We start from the raw sequence: 18,828 nt of genomic DNA, 5'->3' as shown, positions 1-18,828 counted from the left end.
CTTTAGTTGATGTGGACTGATACAGAGATTCCACAGTGATGGTACCTAATGACTTGTGCTTTGCATATTGCTAACGTTAACCTTGATCAGGCTGAGGTGAGCTACTGCATCTGGGTATAATCAGGTTCCCGAATGAGCAATGAGATAGTATAACTAATGGCACCTGTTCTTGATCTTACAGATTGTGCACAGCAAAACTGACCAGGTCATTTTTGTGCCACAATAATGTCTAAATATCGCACTGATTGGGAACATTCACGCACCAATTGTTCCCACCAAAAAAGAAGCCCGTGAATAAGAAGAAATGGCTAAGGACAGTATTTTTTTCTAATGGGAAGGCTTGAATTGGATAAATTAGGTAGGAAAAAAAATTTAAACGTCAGAAAAAAAAGAAAGAAGTATCAGGCCTAATAGACATGTTTGATTTTAAATCATTTACAGTTTTATTTTTCAGTCCAAGAATGATTATTTATACAGAAAGAAATCTGGTTTTCACCTTTAAATATTAAATGACCTTACAGTGTATTGCAAGGATTATTAATATTAGTATGTAAGCTTAAACAGTTAAGTAAAAAGGAAAACCCACAGTCTTAAATTTTCTTGCATTTGCTCAGAGTATAAGGGTTAATTGTAGCCACATCATACATTTCACACCAGTACCAGTGAAACTTTCATTGCATAACTGTTAAAATGCTAATATTCTTTGGATTGTGCACTGAGGAGTGAGCCTTCAAGGAAAATAAATCTGAAGTTGTCCCTTGGTACTTGTATCCAGAGTTTAAGCAGATAGAGTTCTGTATTTTGTGGACTAAGGCACAGAACAGTGGAGAAGTCCATTTAAGTTTTTTTGCAACACTAGAAATAAAATCCATACAGTCGTTAGAATGTGCTATAAATCTGTATCCCAGAATTTGTTTTAAATAAATACCCGGTGGAAGTTAGATGTGGGTGGTTGTCAATGTAAGAACAAGAGTAGTTTAAAATAGGAAAGCCAGTGTGTGTACTTTAAATTATAATGCAAAAATGATGGATTACACTCAATATAAAATGGACGGAAAGCTTTAGCCTTGATCATTTTTACCTATAATTTAGCATTTGTAAATCCAGGGTTGTATGTTTTAGCTTAAAATATAAGACGTGTCTTGCCTCAAAGATAGCTATTTGGTACTTTTAGTTTTCCCAAATAATAAACATCAAAAATCTGTATGGTGAACTGTTTGACATTATTCCATTCAGTAAACACTTAATAATTTATCACCAAGCATTGAGTGTGTCAGAGGTTGCCTGAAGGAATGGAATCTTGGTTTTGAGCATAAGTAAATAAAGTGTTATCAAGGTGGGGGAAAATATTAAATGAAGTACTGCGGGGCAAGATTGGTTTGTTTTACTCTAAGTTTGCATTGTTTCCAACCAGGAATGTTGATTTATTACAAATATGTATGTTCACCTAATGTGCCAATGCTCCATGCAGACTAGAAGGTCAAAGGTTTGATTCTTGGCTTGTGCTGAGTTAGCTGATCTCAGACATTTGCGATGCAACAATTGGCTTAGTGACTAAGGAAAGGAAAAATCTGCTAGAGTTCCTTCTCGTTGTTGCTATTCAGGAAGGAAGAAGTCTGTTTTGTGTGGAAACGAGAGCAGGCTGAGCAATGATGCCTCCCATGGTTGAATAGACAACTGACAGTCCATACATAAAAACAATGACCACTTGGGCTGGATAGCAGTTGGTACTCCATGGAAATGTTCATCAGTATAAATTGTTTTATAATTACTTGTTCTGTATTTGTGTTTCATAAAGCAGCGCATGATTGTATAAGTTGCAGAATACAACAATCACCATGTAAGTCTGTAATTCTGTGTTAAAAGTTTGATGATAAAACACAAATCATTGGATTTTAAAAGCTTAACAGAAAATTTCTGCAAATAATACAGTATCAAGTCCGCTTGCAGATACTGCAACTCAATCCTGGTTACCATATTGCCGGACTGGAAACGGGCAAATCATTTCCCATGGGCAGGAAATGAGGAACTGAAAATAGGTTTGGACATGGGGCTCTACATTCAAACAGCATGAGGGCATTCAAAGGTTAAAAAAGGGAATTGTGCACACTGTGCCAATTGTTTTGGGAAGGAAAATATAGTAGTTATAATCAGAGTTTCAACAAAACACTCAGTGTGGCTGTTTATGCTGCGGCAGATTTTGAGCTTTAAGGTGATTACTCGGATGCATGTTTCAGGAAATTTGTGTTTAGTCTAGTGTGCCAGCTGAGCACAGTGTTTAGTGCCTACTTGGTCAGTGGGGTGAGTGTCTTCAATTGTCAACATTGTTGCTTAAATGGAATGACTCATGATTTAGGACTCTTTCTTCGTTGGTCATTAACAATGTACTACCATTTGAAGTCTAGCAGTCTCAAAAAACCATTGACCAGGCCTGTTAATTGCATTGCTGATGGTCTTGTGGCCAAAGATCTCTCAATCATGCACGCCAAGGTGGTGGATATTAAACCTGTGGCAATTAAGCAGAATCTTTGAGCCAGTTGGAACTTCTCTTTGGTCATCAACATGTGAAGTGAGCAGGCACATTAACAAAACCAGAGTCTGTGTGCTCTCACCAGGAATCCTGAGGGCATTTGCTTCTAAATTAATTTGAGTTCTCTTTTTAATTTGGCAGTGCTTTTAAAATTTGATAATGGTAAGATTTTTTTTCACAAAAGTAGGGTAACCATCAATATTTTCAGAATATGAGGTTTTTGCACTGTGATGGTATCTAACCAATGGATTTTTAGCATGGTTTCTGCGTCAAAACAACCATTAGGGTATGAAAAGAAATTTGGTTGATGTAACCTATGATCCTGAATGAATGTTGCTGGTTTCCCTCTCGGCAGAATAACATTGCAGATTACAAAAAGCCTAGATTATATTTGCTCTATGTTGTTTTGAAATGAGGCTGAAAAAGAACAAATACCTAATTTTGATGTTCTGATGTTTAATACCAGTTCGCTCTTTAATAACATTAAAATCAGTATTCTCAAATTGTCCGGGCTGTCAAACAGAAGACCTGCAAGCTTTGAATATACTACAAATGATTAAATCTTGTGCAATGTGCAACCAGCATTGTTAGACTACATGGTGTTAGGAGGAGGGTTAGCTGTATTTATATTTATACTGTATATTTGTCATCAAATCAGTGATTGATCATTAAAGAAGTAATTTGGTTCCCTCTTGAGCTGTACTTTATAATGATCTGCATTACAATTGCACAAATAAAGTGTTTAATTCCTATAGTGTTGATTGTTTTTCAGTGTCTGTGAACCCACTATAAGAACGCACGGAATGTGAAAAGGTGATTTGGCCCATCAAGGAAACTTCTTCCACAGATGATTTAAAAGCTATCCGATTCTAGACTTTACTCTGCCTGCTCTGTCTATTGAGGAAAATTCTGCATAAATGCTCAATCTGAGTGCTTGTCTGCTAAGAAAAATAGTTCACCTCGGAAACCTTCCGAAAAAGGATTTTTTGAAAATGAAACGAAGATATTACTTTTGAGTCAAACCATAGGTCCACATGTTGTGGAGTTATAAATCTATGCAATCTTTTAAAGGGTATAGTTACATAGTAAGTTTCTAACAGCAGATATATTGGTCCACCAGGCCTATCTAATCCTCATGTTAAAATATTCCTGCAACACATCTGTCTCATCATCTAATAACTGTTTAATTTTAATTTCCAGAAATGAGTCCCATTCTATTTTGAAACCCTGCTGGTATCTACCCTTTGTGTTAACGTGGTCAGACAAAAATGCATCTGACAGGGTTGCTGATCACGAGGAAATCTATTTTCACAAAGTAGATGTCACAGAGCCACATTGGCATTTCGGACTGATTTACCACAATTGAGGTGGTTATTTTGGAAGAGGCAGCTTGCAGAATTGACCTGACGGTTTTTGAAGTTGTTGACTCTTCTTTGGCTCGTGCTTGTTTCATGTTTCCACTTAGGGAATCAATAAAGATTCTGCTGATCAAAACCCTTCCTCGTATCCTTCCAATATATTCTCTTCTCCCTGGCGGATACAGACAGCTTATAGATATTAAAAACATTTAGAGAAATGAAGTAAAAGGCAACACTTAAGAATGGGATGCAGTAACGTTCAAAAATGATTCATTGCAGAAGGAAAAGGAGAATGCAGAATGAAAAGTAAATGCAATCTATTGCAATGGGTCTTATCAGATCTCTAAAGTGCTGGTAGACACCCCACTGAATTAACATAGTTTCCTGTCTCCAGTCCTCACTTCGAACTCACCTCCTAATATTGTGCTCTCAACTGAGTCAGGTGTTGCCCAGCATCAACATGCTACGTTGTGAGAATGCAGCATCATGATGAAGTTTTTCTTTTCTTACATTTGTACCATAAATACATTACAAATTCATCTAATTGTGAGGGGCTTTAATATGGAATGGTGTTACTCCAGCTTCAGTATGTTCCAGCATTAACATTGCTGTCAATGTTAACAGCATTATTACATATTGTAAATTTCTCAAACAAAAAAACAATTCTTTGTTTGAGAAATTTACAATATGTAATAATTCCTTACAAATTAGAACCATAGAAATTTACAGCACTGAAGGAGTTGGTTTGGTGCATTGTGTCTATGCTGGCTCTCTGAAAGAGCTATCCATTTAGTTCCATTTTCCTATCAAACCTTTTCTCCTAATTTCCAAATCAGCCAGTAATGTCTCCAGATTGAATAAAGATTGAGGAAAAGAATAAAAAGAGGAGGTACAACAGAATAGTGAAAGAAAAGAAAAATCCAAAAGGAATTAATGAAACCAAACCCTGGAGAACCAGAAATTTTACATAGCCTGATATACTCCCTTGGACTTCTGATAATAACGTATCTTTCCCTTTTTCACTTGGAACAATATCTACACGTGTTCTTTCTAGGATTGGGAGAGGTATAGAGTAACATGTTACAGCAACATTTCTTTTACATTTTTATAAATAAGCTGAAGCTGAGTAGTTCAAAGAGTGCAGTTTCCTTATCAGGCTGAAGCCATCGTAAGTTTGAATCTCAGAGCTCCCTGTCATTCAGCCTTGTTTGCTCCGGTTGACACGCTTTATCAGTTACTGCAAGGTTGCTTGTTGGCAGAACTAGGTGGTTATCAGGAGTTCTATCTCAGAGGGAGGACAAACTCACTTTATCGACCAGTGAGTCCTGGCTGAATCATCTCCATTCTGCTTGAATGTGTAGAGACATTGATGGAGGTTGTGAATGTCCAGCACGAAGATTGTTCAGTTAAAGATGGATGTGTGCTGGTGGGCGACCTGCAAAGAGAAGATAATTGGCGGAAGAGAACTAGGATCCTAATAAATTCTATAAGATGTAATGAAACTCTATTAAATTATATTTTATCCTGCATGATTCTGTATCTGGGAGCAAAAAAAGATAAGCATCGCACGATTTCCACAGGATATTGTTACCATAAATCTGGTTTGTGATGTGATATAGCCAAGGTGAAACAGCAGTCAGAAATATTGCCAGCTCAATCTGCTGTTTGATTGATAGGAATGTTTAAACCAAAGCTTCCATATAGAGTTCCTGTTTAAATTAGCCCCTACTGGCTAAACAATTACAACTCTTTAACCCTCGCAAACCGCAGTGACATTTCTTCGCCAAAATGAAAAATATAGTGAGATTAAAACATGTAATTCACTAACAGAGGATCATAAATTAAGAAGGTAATCTCCATGCTTCTGTGCATTTTGTTTCTGTATCATAAATTCAGGATCAGGAAGATGCAGGGCATGTTTGAAGCTGCAAGGACATAAGGGCTATTGGTTGAAGTATGTTCCAAAATAGCACAGTTCTGTAATCGTTGACTGTTTGATTCATTGCCAAAAGATAGCAACAAAGCATCTTTTTTCACTTTTTTAAAATTATTCAGTGAGCTGATCCTGTCCAACATTGACGTTACTGCAACAGGGGAGTGGGAATGTCTGATCACCACCTCCCGAGGGAACAGCTCCAAGATGGTGGAAATTGTGGTGTTAGAGACATCTGCACCATACTGTTCTGCAGAACGAATCAGCAACAATAAAGGAGATTTCAGGTAGGTGTACTGCAAAACCACAGAACGAGTCATAATATGGATGGATGTCAAACTAAAAAATACTTTAGAAACCACTTACAACGACAAGCATAAACAACAATAAATTGCATTTATATAGCGCCTTTCTTCTCTTCAGTTTCATTTGTATAGCGTCTTTCACGTCCGGAGAACATCCCAAGGTGTTGGACAGTCAGGCACTTGGACCCAATCTAGGCGTTGGGATCAGAGAGGGGTGAAGGGTAAGGATGGTGGAGGAGGGAAGATGACCATAGGCATTGTCGAAAAGAAAGGTCTTGCGATGGACTTTGAAAGGGGCAAGGGAGAGGCAAAGTGGAGGTTCTCTGGGATAGAGTTCCAGAAGGTGGAGAGAGAAGGGCTGAAGGCCCGACCACCGATAGTGGAGTGGGCAGGGAACATGGAGCAGGCCAATATGCCTGCAGAGTGGAGGGAGCGGGCAGGTTGGTAAAGCCCAGCATTCAAATGCGAAAAAGAAAAAGCCCATTTGGTGTGCATGGTTACATCAGAAAATATGTTTCATGTAGAATCATAACTTTGCTATAAAACGCAACACAGCTTCGCTGAAATTCTATTCAATATGTTGTCTTACACAGCCCAACAATTCAGACATCCAGTTCAGGGTAATTAAATTCCAGAGCAATGCTAATTTACCAGATGAATTGGGAGATAAGGTTCTAATCCGATAAATAAGTTGTCTGTTAAATTAATTTTTTATGTGATTTCTAGAGGAATAATTCCAATCAGAAATTATATCAGTGGCTATGGTGCTGCACTTATCTCAAGAGGGCTCTGTTCACTCCCTTGTTAGAAGCTTGCTGTATGTATGCCGAGTACTTATATAGTATACTTCAGTCTGGTTGAGATTTTTAATCCGCACATTACTGAAATCTAGATGATTAGATATATCAGTGATGTTGATAATGGAATATCCTAACGCTGTCAATGGTTTTGAGATCACCTTCACTACATTAGTTTGGATGGCATTTTCACTTCACAGTTGGATTTCAGAATCCACTGTTCAAGGTCACTAAATTTGTTAATCCTTTAAACTGACATCTGTTAGATCTATTGAACGTGTATCGAGATGCATCATATGTTACAAGAATTAACAAAGAATTGGTCAGGTAGAAGAGAGGGGAGGTAACCCCAGGAATGAGTAGAACTTGGATATCAAAAATAAATTAAAAACAAGAGTGTTGCCTAGATACTAAAACACAGAATAAAGGTACAAAGGAGCGACCATATAGCATAAAACAAGCTAAACATGACAGTAATGAGACATGTATAAAATAGAAGATAAAAGCCACAGTGACTGTGGAACCAATTACAAATAAAAGTGACAGACCAGAAGCCACAAGTAAAATACAAATGAATCATGACGGCTAGAGTGAACATAGTAAAACACAGACTAACACTGTTTGGGTGTGTCTGCTAAGTTGCAACAAAAATATGTTTACACATTCCTAAACTTGCAATAAATGATAAAATAGCAGAGGGGAAAGTTTATATTTAATTCTGGATATATGTAATAAACTGAAATAGCAGTCACACTGAAAAATCTGTGATCAATTCATAAAAGGATGTGACCCTTGAAAAGATTCAATTGGTCCAGTGTATAAGTAACATTTGTGGGAAGTAGAGAATGTGAATCTTTTAAATTCCGTTGACCACAAGAAGAAGAAATAGCAGACTCGACAAGCAATTTCTCCAAATTACTGTGTCCAAAGCCAGAAAACCATGAAATCTAACCTGTCACACTAACATTTCACTATAGGTTTATTCTGAAGTGGTCAAAAATACCTTTATTCTAATGCCAAACCATTTTAGGTTGTGTGGGATTTGAAATAGCTCAATTCAAACTTACTAAGTATTATTGCCAGACGGTTAGCACAGTAAAAGCTGTGCTTCATAGTTAAATATACAAAGCTTCCTTTTGAACAGTCTTAGAATTACTGAGTAAAGCTTAAAAGAATATTTTCAGTAAAAATATGGCCATTCGCAATTTATTATTGAAATCCTTTAAGATGTTATTCATAATGCAGATACTGAGATCAGCAGAATCTATTGCAAACAAGTGAACACAATTCTCTCTTGTTGATAAGTGGGGCAGGAGTACTGAATTTGTGCTCCTGGGTGATGGATCCAGCTGGCTCTTTAAAATATTATTAGGCAGCATAGAGGAAAATGATAGACAGTAAGAATAAGCAATGAATTTCCACTGGTAGAAGAAAATAGAAAAGATTCCAATTACATGAGCTGTCTCTTACAGATCCCCTCTAGTCACATTTACTTGTGTGGCTGTAGCTTGCTAAGGAATGATGAATGTAATGTGCAAAATAAATTGGTTTAACTCTTTCAGTGACCTAAATGGACATACTCTAAAATTCATATGTTGCAGTAGCACCCATGGTCTTTTTGTGATCTGCAAAACAGGGGATGCAATGTGCACTGTGGAGCGATGAATAAAGTAGAAATTTAGGTATATTTGAACAAAGCCCACCTAAGACAGCCTAAGGTTTCAATTCAGTCTGCCTTAATTATTCTTGCTTCATTCTTACTGAAATAAGAAACCATTAAAAATAAATTGACTTATTGACTTCATTAGAGGATTTTTTTTAAAAAAAAGACCTTTATCACAGTTGACTTGTTAAAAGAATATGGAGATAGAAACATCTGGGTGAAAAAGTTGAAGTCAGTAAAACATTGAAAGGCCAGAAAGGAAGGAAACTGATGTTATGTAAACAAGAATTTCTGTGGTATGAAAATAACCATTCTACAAAGGTTTGTTTAATTTAAATATTCTAGGTCCAGAATTATATCCTGATAAAATGCATTAGAGACAGACCAGAATGTTGTGTCAGCAATTTTATTTTACATTTCTGTTAGATAATGCCATTTCAGGGAATATTGTATTCTTCCTTTCTTCTGTTCAGCTATTTGATAGCATAGCTGCTTATTTCTTCTTAACAGTTTTTCGCTAAAATTTATAGTTTAACTTTTAGCCAGCATGCATAGAAAGAATATCTTGATCATTTTCAGTGGGTGATTCTAAAATTAGTTCTCATTTGTCAGAAACAAGGATGGATGTTAAAGGGGATTTAGGATAGCAGATTTCAGCTTTGCTCACTGTAATTAAAACAAAGTGCTTAGAACGTGCTAAAATTAACAAGTGGTAGTGAATGAAAGTTCCAAGAAAACAAACGGGTTGCCTTAAAGCTGTCAGAGGGTTGCAGTGTTTCAAGAAGTGTTAAATAAATATATAGAATAATAAATATAATAATATTAACAATAGTAATCCTTGCATTTGATATAGTACTTTATGAGATTGTTGAACATCATGAAGCCCTTCACAAAATGTACTGTGAAGTGCAGTGACTGGGTATTGTAAACACAAACTAGCGGGAGACGCACACAGAATCATAAACAAAATGACAGAGTGAAATGTACAGACAGAACAAAACCACCGGGAGACAGGATATGCATAGAGAAGGGACAGAGATGGGAAGCGTGGAAAAAAAAATACAGGAATACAAAGAGAAGAAAAATATTCATTCATAAACAAAATATAGTTACACTCGGTGGCAACTTTTAGTTACCTCCTGCAAAATGTCTTTCCACTCTTCCCCATTGCATATTCCTGGAAAAGGCCAATTTACTAGTAATTAGTACTTTTCAATATACCATTCAACAGATACAATTGAAGAGAGAGAGGCTCAAAAGTCTTCCTAAAGATATCTCAAAGTAAGTTTAATTTATTTTTATATGATATTCATTTTAAATGTTGTTGTTGATACCCTCTTTTTACTGTAGATGGCCTAGGACACTGGCTGGTATTACAGCACATCACCCCTGTATGTATCCATTTGCATCTGTATCTTACAATGGAGATCACCATGAAAGGAAAGCCTGGCGTAAATGTGATAGTTCTGGACATTGGGTGGCAGCGAACTATGCTGAATGCCCATATGCAAATGAAGTCACGAGAATCCTTCATGCCTTCAGCCAGGTAAGAACTTGTCAATATCATAAACCAAAGAGTAATCAGCTCTGGAAAAGAGTTACTGTTTTTCAGAAATGTGACTGTAGAACAGTTGAGTAGTTCAGTATGTTAGAAAATTGAGCTGGCACCTCTGGGATTTAGAATTGGCGTGTGCTCATAATGGTGAAGCATTTTGCTGACTCTAAGGGTTCTGAGCAAAATGTTGCTTATTGAATATTCTCAACCCAGTTCCTTGAGAGCACAGATTTTTTTTCCACGATAACTGTTGGTCACACTGGTATTAAAGTTATACCTTGCTTCTAACTCAACTGGAAAAGGTAGCCCATAAACTACACTGTTCAGTCTTGTAGGTAATGATTGTAGATTGCACATTGCAATTGCAATCTTAAATTGCAATTCATCCACTGGATTTTATGATACTTCAGCAGTAAGTAGCACTGAATAGAGAGCAGTCATGAGACTGGCTTGCACATGAAGAGGAAAATTTACACATTGTAGGTGCTCCTCATGAAGATTTTCATGACAGTGTCTAACTGATTTAGGAGTGCTTGATGGTTATTATAATCATTCATGAAATTACTGCTAAGATACAGTCAGTAGATTCAGGCTGTAGAAAGTGGCCTCATAATGGCAGTGATTGGAATAAGTAAATGTATTCTGTTAATGGCCTTAAGAGCTGACAAAGATGCTGGCATTTTATTCTACTCTGGGATTGTTCTTTGTAAATGCCTGCCATATGATGTCCCAGGATTTTGCAGACAATTGCACCCAGCAAAAAAGAAGTTCCTATACCAAGACTTACTCTTGTTAAATTTTAATCTTCAACCTGTAATATTATTTTAGTTTGCTTTTACTGATTTCAGGAATACTGTAATTCCTTATTGGTGAGTACTATTGCTGTTTTTCTGAGGTACTAGTTTGCCGAATTCAATATAATATGTGATTGCAGATGCCAGTCAATGCCACCAATGCCCTGGGTTTTGCCCACCAGCTAATGGCCTACACAGAAGAGGCAGACAACTTTTCAGACATGATGGATGTCATTTATGTGGCTCGAATGATTCAGAAGTTGATTGTCTTTGTGGATCGCATAAAAGATGTAAAGTATAAAAATCTGGATGTCAATCCCACGCATATGTTTCCATGCACCCATCATTCTTCTATTAACATTATAGCCATTTTTGTGTTATCTTGATCAGCTTTGTTTCTCGGGTTTTATGTAGTATGAGCCAAAGAATAGCTTTGACTTTGCAAGTCGTCATATTTCAGAATATCTGTCTTTCAAGGGAACCTTGATTATCTGCTAAAATGGCATTCTCCCACGGTGGATAATAAAAACTAGCAGATGATCAGCATTCCAGCGTACATGAGCAGACTGGTTAGTGACTTGAGAGAAAGTAAATTGAATTTTCATCTGAATGGAATGTCCAGATTCACGGTAAAGTGACTAATTCAGTTTACATTGTACAGTACTATAAAGTGAAACCCAGAAGTGTTAATTCCCTTTATTCCAGTGGTAATGCTTCTGAAAATTAAATGTGTGTTTGATAACTGTCTAAGATTTGTAGCTATAACTCAATTTGTTTCTTAAGTGTGATTGTTCTGTATATGTTCATATTATTGCCCCTTTTCAAAACAGTTATTTTTGGTTCCATACCATTATTTACTATAATTGTAAATAAGATTGAAATACAGTAATTGGTGCCTTGGGAGTCTTTTCTTGCATAAACATCAATTATAATAACTACCACAACATTTTAATATGTTGTGTATTTGCTGGAATATGATGCCATTATTATAACAAGGTAGGGTATACATTCTTTTCAGAGCAAATTTTACTTTTTCATATCAACACTAATTTCATGGATTACTGAAAGGAAAAAAAGTCTGTGCACTTGCATCAGTGATTTAGTTAAAACAGTTTCAACTAGTTTTATAAACATGTTAAGTTTTTCTAAGCTTAATTTAAAGAAATTCTGAAACTGTTTTTTCCTCCAAAATAGTCGATTGATGTTTGTCATTCTGAGTCCAATTGTTAGAAAACATCAACTCACTGCACAAAACTGCTCTTCACTAAACTGGAAATATTTTACTCAGGAGCCAACAGATAGCTGGAGTGAGAAATGGGAGAAAAGCACACTGGTTCAGCAGGGATTGCTCTTTCAGGGTTGGAGCTAATGAACATAGAGCAGGAGTTTTACTCCTCATTTATTTTGTGTTTTTTGGTCAGTCAGGTGTATTGCACATGTGGAAACCCATCACCATGTTTAAGAGTACCCAGACCAAATTCATAGTTCCACCTTTGTATGCCACCTACACATGGACACTTCCATATGTCTGAATGGAATGCACACTGTCTCCCATTAGGGATGCACCCAGCCAATGGACTACTGGGGAATATTAGGTGCAGGTTGACAAGAGCCAAGACTTGGGGGTTCCAGTAGTGGGCAAGTGGAGTTTCACCCTGATTTTCATAAACTGCACCCCCAAAAATTGTCAATATGTACAATGTACCAATAGGATCCTGTACAATTGTGCTGTTTCTATTTATTGCTATAATAATTCAACTTGAAAACTGCAAGCCCATATATTCTCCTGTAAGAATATTGGCATTCCTTCTGCAAACTCTACGTCCTAAAACAACAGGTTTCATGGGAAAGAAGTTTCCAGTTGGAACTTCTCTGTTGAACTGGGTTTAAAATACTGTAAAACCCATACCTAAATATAGGACTTTAGTACCAAGCATTCTCGAATGTGATTGTTATAAGCTCTGTTAAAGCCAAATGCTTCACCCCTTTCAGGTTAAAGTTTAATTAAAGCCAGGATAAACACTGAAGCCTTATAAAATGCACACATCATAAGAGTAACTGTGGTTTTGTTGATTTGAGCCCACAATAAATAGGGTTAACTCCACAGAAAAATAATGTATCTGACCTCATTAATGAGGAAGTTGTTAACAACTGAGTTAGATTTTCCTTACAAGCACTGCAGGAAAAGGAAACCTCACCCCCACGCTGGGGACAAAATATAGGGCTCTAAGCTGATTCCTTCAGGACAAAGTATAATAGTGAGAGTCAAACGCTGATTCCTTCCAGACAGGGTAGAGAGATCCCTAGGCCAGGGATTGGATTTGTGAATAAGGTGCCATTGGTAAAATAGATGTTGGATTTTTTTAACAACTAAAATACCTACTTTGGACATATGAATAAACTCAGAGGGTTATTGCCTAAGATATTTTGATTCACTTTATCTTATGCACAAATGTCAAGCTTTGTATATTTGCTTGTAGGGTTTTCTTATTCTGGGCGTAGCAAAGAAATTCACTTAAAAATGCTTAATACAAAATATTTGATTTGGCAGATTTGCAAAAATATTGAGCTCTGTTTAGTCAAAGGTTAAGAAGGAGCACATCGAGGAGATGTAGAGAGCCAGTTTGGCTTGAAACCGATTCATGGCTGGCATTTTATTTTGAAGAAGGAATAATAACAAAAGTGCTTTATATCTGATTAGAAAATGAGAACCCAGTGTTTAACCTTCAAAGAAATCGGTGATTTGCCTTTTGATAATTATTATCTGTATCAGACCACATTTTTTGGAGATATAATTTAGCCATTTCTAACTATTACCAGTGATAATTATCGCTTGTTAAATTTTCACCACAAAATAATAAGCAGAAAATGTAACTATTTTGGAAGAAAACGCAATCCTGAATCAAACTGAAAACAAGCATCAGAGAAATTCAGAGATGCTAAAAAATCTTGTCATAATTTAAGGCATTCTAGCTTGAAATGTACAGAGAGCATTCACACCAGACTGTACTTGTACATTGAGATATAAAATAGTGTAGATGAATTATACAAATAATGAGCAAAATTTTTTTTTGCAGCTGGGAGGACACATAACTGAAATAGCCAGTAACATGATGATGGTGGATGAACATGTACTATGGATGGCCCAGAATGAAGAAAAAGCTTGTACCCGAATGGTACAATGTGTGGAACTCATTGCAAGTCTTGTGCTGACGAGCAATACACAGGTCATTTCAAAGGTATTTACTCCTGTGTTGTATTCTGTATTTGAACAGAAAGGGTGAAAAGGTTCAGAAAGCCTGCAGTAGTTCTCGTGAAGATCTAAAGATTATTGCAGTTCCTTCATCCTCAATTTATCTACTAAATAATGAACATTTGTGGGGTCAAACACAAGGTACCAACATGAATTTACTGGTGTTAAATATAGTGCTTGATTAGAAAACGAATGGACTTTTTTTATGCACAAAAACTATTTAGCGAACTATTTTTGTTTAGGGAATTTTTTTTTAAAAATTGCACCATTTTGTCACAATGTTGTTGTACAAAAATGTTTTGTATTTAGTTAAGGTCTTTGTAGTTAATCTTCACAAAGGCACAAAAAAAGGAATCCAAATAAATAAATACAACAATTTTAGTTGTTTTAACACATTAAAGTGCCTTTGTTATTGATGCAAAAATAAAGCACAAATCGAAACATATTCGAAGAATCCAGTCAATTATTTGATAAATATTGACAACTAGAGGAATGTATTTATCTGATCAGAAATGAATTCCAGTATATCCAATAAAAGTGAAAGATCACATCTACATTGCAGTGACAGACACAAACTACTCTTTTACCTCATAGATTAGATTTCTAACTTCATAGCTCGCAATCCACAAGAGTTCTTAATGGGTTTTAACAAGACTTTAATAATAAAAATGAACAATTTTTTGTTGTGTTTCACTTATATTCAAATTTCTGAGATGTCAGAACGCTGAGAGTGACATTAAACACATCTTACTTTTATCCAAATGATTCATCGGCAATCATAATCTCCCCACGTTCTGCTTCCGTTGATGCGTATCTATTTTTTTACAAAATTGCAAGCACAAAAATCTCAGCAGTCTTGATTAAAAATATAATGATCTAAGCATTGGCGGCAATTTGGTAAAATAAAATATCAAAATATTTCAATTTGAGGTTTCCAAGAAGTAGATTAGTTTACTGCCTTCTGAATCTAAAGCTACAACAGCATGAAGTAATGTTGAAGTTCAGTTGAAGCCTTCAGGCAAGAATATGTGAGCTTTTATATAAATTGAGCTAAAGCTACTGTAATGTATTCTTGCCTGGAGAACTTTAATTATTAAAATGTTCAAACGAATATATATTTATATTAGATTTTCTGTGTTGAACCTGGGCATGTTCAATGTTCTCTCTCTAACATTCAGAAAGAAGATTTCTGACGTTTACTATTTCAGGCCCTAGTTCATTTCAAAATAAAAAACACTGCAGGTCAATGATTTCATATGCTACAATTTAAAGGTTCAGAATCATATCCCAAACGCTAACCTATCCATCTGTTTTAGATACCGATTAATCAGCTGTGCATTTTCAACATATTTGGTTTTATTTCAGATTTCCAGTATCGACGGTGATCTCTTTAGCTCTGTTCCTCGTTTGTAAATTCACCCATCAGTCCATGGCTACAATTTCCTGGCAAAGCAGGCCAGCTATTGAAATGCACTTTGAATACAAATGTAATTTCGTGTAAGATGTAATCAAGCTTACTTGAATTTTGTTGATTGTGTTCTAAGCTCTGAATTCTTTCGGCAAGTGCTGCTGTTTAATCATTGATACAGTTATTCCTGTTGATGTGCACCTTAAATTCAGCTGTGATAATCTGACCTCTTTCTATTTATTTTAATAAACCTTTTTCTGTATCATCTGTTAAAGCCAAATTATAAGCCATTTTAAAGTATGCTTCAATGCTGTTTGTAAATAAAATAAACACTAGGTTTATTTTATAATATCACGCAATGCTGAGCAATTTCTGCTCTTCTCGAAACACTGCCAGCCAACAATTAATGGCATGGAATTAAATTAATGAGATTACATTATTCCCCTGAGACAAAAAAACAGCAAAAGGTAACAAAATCGACAAAACTACAACAATGAAATGCTTGTGTTTCAGGCACCTGAATTTGGGACCCTTTTGACTTCTTTTTTCAGCTAATTTCATTGTAATTCCTTTTGATCATTTGTATCTTCACCAGGTTTCCATGAATGTCGCACTGGAGGCATTCATGATCAAGCCAGCTAGTTTCACAGGCATGACATGCACTGCTTTCCAGAAAACGAGCCTGAATTCAGAGAGATCATTGATCCATGACGTGGGTACATGGGATTGGGATGCAGAGAATCATAGAGACCAACATTTGAATTTCAAATGCAACACTGGCAATCTGACCAGTTCGCTTGTGAATTTCCCAGTTAAGGTAAGGGTGATTTGTCATGAACAAATAAGAACAGACATTATAGTAATTTGCCAATAAAAATGTCGGAATGATTTTTTTTGTTAACCTTTTCTGTTCCTTTGCTCAGGTCATCAATTGCTTATAAATACATTTTAGAGATTATTCCTTAATATTTGAAAAGGCATCGGCAGCATATGAGTGTACATTTAAATAATTCACTGTTAGAGGTTACAATGTTTTATACATATATATGAATTTATAGATACATTTGAAACCTGAGCAAATTGGTTTAGGCCCTACAAGTTCTCTTTTGCAACAAAGGGAATTTTGCTTTGTTTCTTAACTGCAACCAAAAGGAACTTTATCCTAATCAGTGTGTATCCTTCCCCCACATATGGTTTGGTGTCAGCCTGGCTCAATTAATTGGTAGCACTGTTGCTTCTGAGTCAGAGGATTGTGTGTTCAAGCTCCATGTTCTTTGAACTAGTATAGTAGCAATGCTGTTGGAGCATTGATTTGTTGGAGGTTCTGCTCTTTGGTTGAGACATTAAGCCAAGACTATGTCTGCCTGTCCAGTTGAAAGTAAAGATCTCTTGGCACTATTGGAAAATGAAAGGAGTTTCTCCACCAATCCCCTCCCCCCCACCCCCCTCACACCATAAAATAAAAATAAATATCATTCATTTCATGACAATTTGGGGGATATTGGGATGCACAAATTGGCTGCTACATTCACCTACAAAGTACAGAATCACTGCACTTTACAATATTCCATGTGAAACACTTTGAAACGGCCTCCAGACATGAAAGACATTGTATCAAATGTAAGGTTTATTTTTAACATCTTCCTTGCTTGAGAAGTTGCTATTAAATTAATGATGATGATGGACTCATCTGGGTTATTCCCCTTATGGAGAGGATACTCTATTGTCACTTCAGATGACAAGGTGTGCTCTTTCTCACCAGTGGAATAAACTGGTTAATACTACTGTTCATTGTCCCTAGGAAACACAAATGAGGGTCATTCTATGATGATTGTTTGCAGCAAGATAAAAATTTAAATACTGTACTTTGTTTGCCACGTGGCCATATGCCAAAATTTTGGACATCAGGCATCTCATTTCATTTAATTAGAGAAATAAATTCTTAGATCTTAACTGTTCCCTGCTTGTCCTCTGTACATATATGCATGTTTGAATTTAGCATTCCAGTCACCTGATATTTCCCAGAAAAAGGGTTCCACTGACTGACTCTTTCTGCTATCCTGCAGAGTTGTTTGTCCAAATGCTCCCTGTCATGTTTCATGCAATCTTGTCATATTAGATATTTCAAACTTTCACAACCCGCCAGTGACTGCAGCCAGCCAAATGATTGTTTTCACGTTGTCTTCAACCACTGTGCTTTTGCTCAAGTGGAAAGTGTTCCAGGGTCAAGGTTGATAGTACATCAGACTGCATGGTGCTGCATGTGTTTAATATGCATGCTGCATGTTAGACAATATTATTAGCTCTTGCAATTTGGGCAGTTGATTGAACTGTGCATTGTTGGAGTGGAAATTTAACTATTGTCTCTCTCCCACAAATAATATCCCTGCTGCACGTTCTCTACTAAATACAAATCTGGGAATGAGTGAGGACCAGCTGATCATAGCTTCAACAGACTGTAGCATTCTATCATGTGGAAAATAATTCATCTTGGGCATTCGGAAAGATAGGAAGCAAAGAGCTACTGCTAACCTCTCAGAAATCCAGACATCTTCAGGCAGAGTGAGGTGACATTACACAGCTTCATATTCAGAATGCCTTGGAGGAAAACAAACATTGCTGCTGCAAACTGTAATCCTCCTCGTCTCTCTGTACACTTTTACATACCATCACCATGTATTCATGGATAGTTGTCCTTGCACTGCATGTAAATAGATGACATCAACACTGAAAATCAGTTTGATTCCTGGAACCCGGTTGTTAGTCGGTTAGTAGATTGCATTCCGAGGGTAATAAATCCCTCTTAAAAAAATTGAAACAATATGGTCGTTCAGAGTGGAATTGGCTGCTGCATTTCACCTGCAAAATACACAGTCAATCCACTTTACAATATATTCTGTGAAGAACATTGAGACGTCTCAATAACGTGATAAGGCACTGTTTCAAAAGCAAGGATTGTTATTTTTATACACTCACACAAAGAGCATGATTGGTAATCCATTGTTCTGTTTTTCAGTTAACTAAGTCAATGATGCACAGAGATATTTAGCATTAAAGTCAGTGAAGATTGATTTCAGAGGCAATGCATGCTATTTGTATATGCAGACCTTAAACCATCTGAAAAGGAAACTTATTTCTGGAAATACTGAACACTTAATGAGTAATTTACCTTGATAGGCATGATAGGTGGACCACCTCCTCTTAATGTTGCAATATTTACGATTCTATGACC

The 18,828-nt window shown here is 36.3% G+C and overlaps 1 protein-coding gene across 1 annotated transcript in view; it reads left to right on the top strand.

The window, feature by feature from the left end:
• LOC103180447 (adhesion G protein-coupled receptor A3) overlaps positions 1–18,828 on the top strand; it is a 152,536-nt gene that overhangs the window by 86,548 nt on the left and 47,160 nt on the right. Inside the window, exons 9-13 of the mRNA XM_007896329.2 lie at positions 5,944–6,108; positions 9,937–10,132; positions 11,076–11,225; positions 14,013–14,174; positions 16,192–16,413. Coding sequence (XP_007894520.2) covers positions 5,944–6,108; positions 9,937–10,132; positions 11,076–11,225; positions 14,013–14,174; positions 16,192–16,413 — 895 coding nt within the window. The remainder of the gene's footprint in view (positions 1–5,943; positions 6,109–9,936; positions 10,133–11,075; positions 11,226–14,012; positions 14,175–16,191; positions 16,414–18,828) is intronic.

This window comes from Callorhinchus milii, unplaced genomic scaffold (assembly GCF_018977255.1).
Source record: "Callorhinchus milii isolate IMCB2004 unplaced genomic scaffold, IMCB_Cmil_1.0 Scaffold7, whole genome shotgun sequence".
In the NCBI taxonomy this organism is placed as follows: domain Eukaryota; kingdom Metazoa; phylum Chordata; class Chondrichthyes; order Chimaeriformes; family Callorhinchidae; genus Callorhinchus; species Callorhinchus milii.
This window is presented reverse-complemented; position numbering and strand designations above follow the sequence as displayed.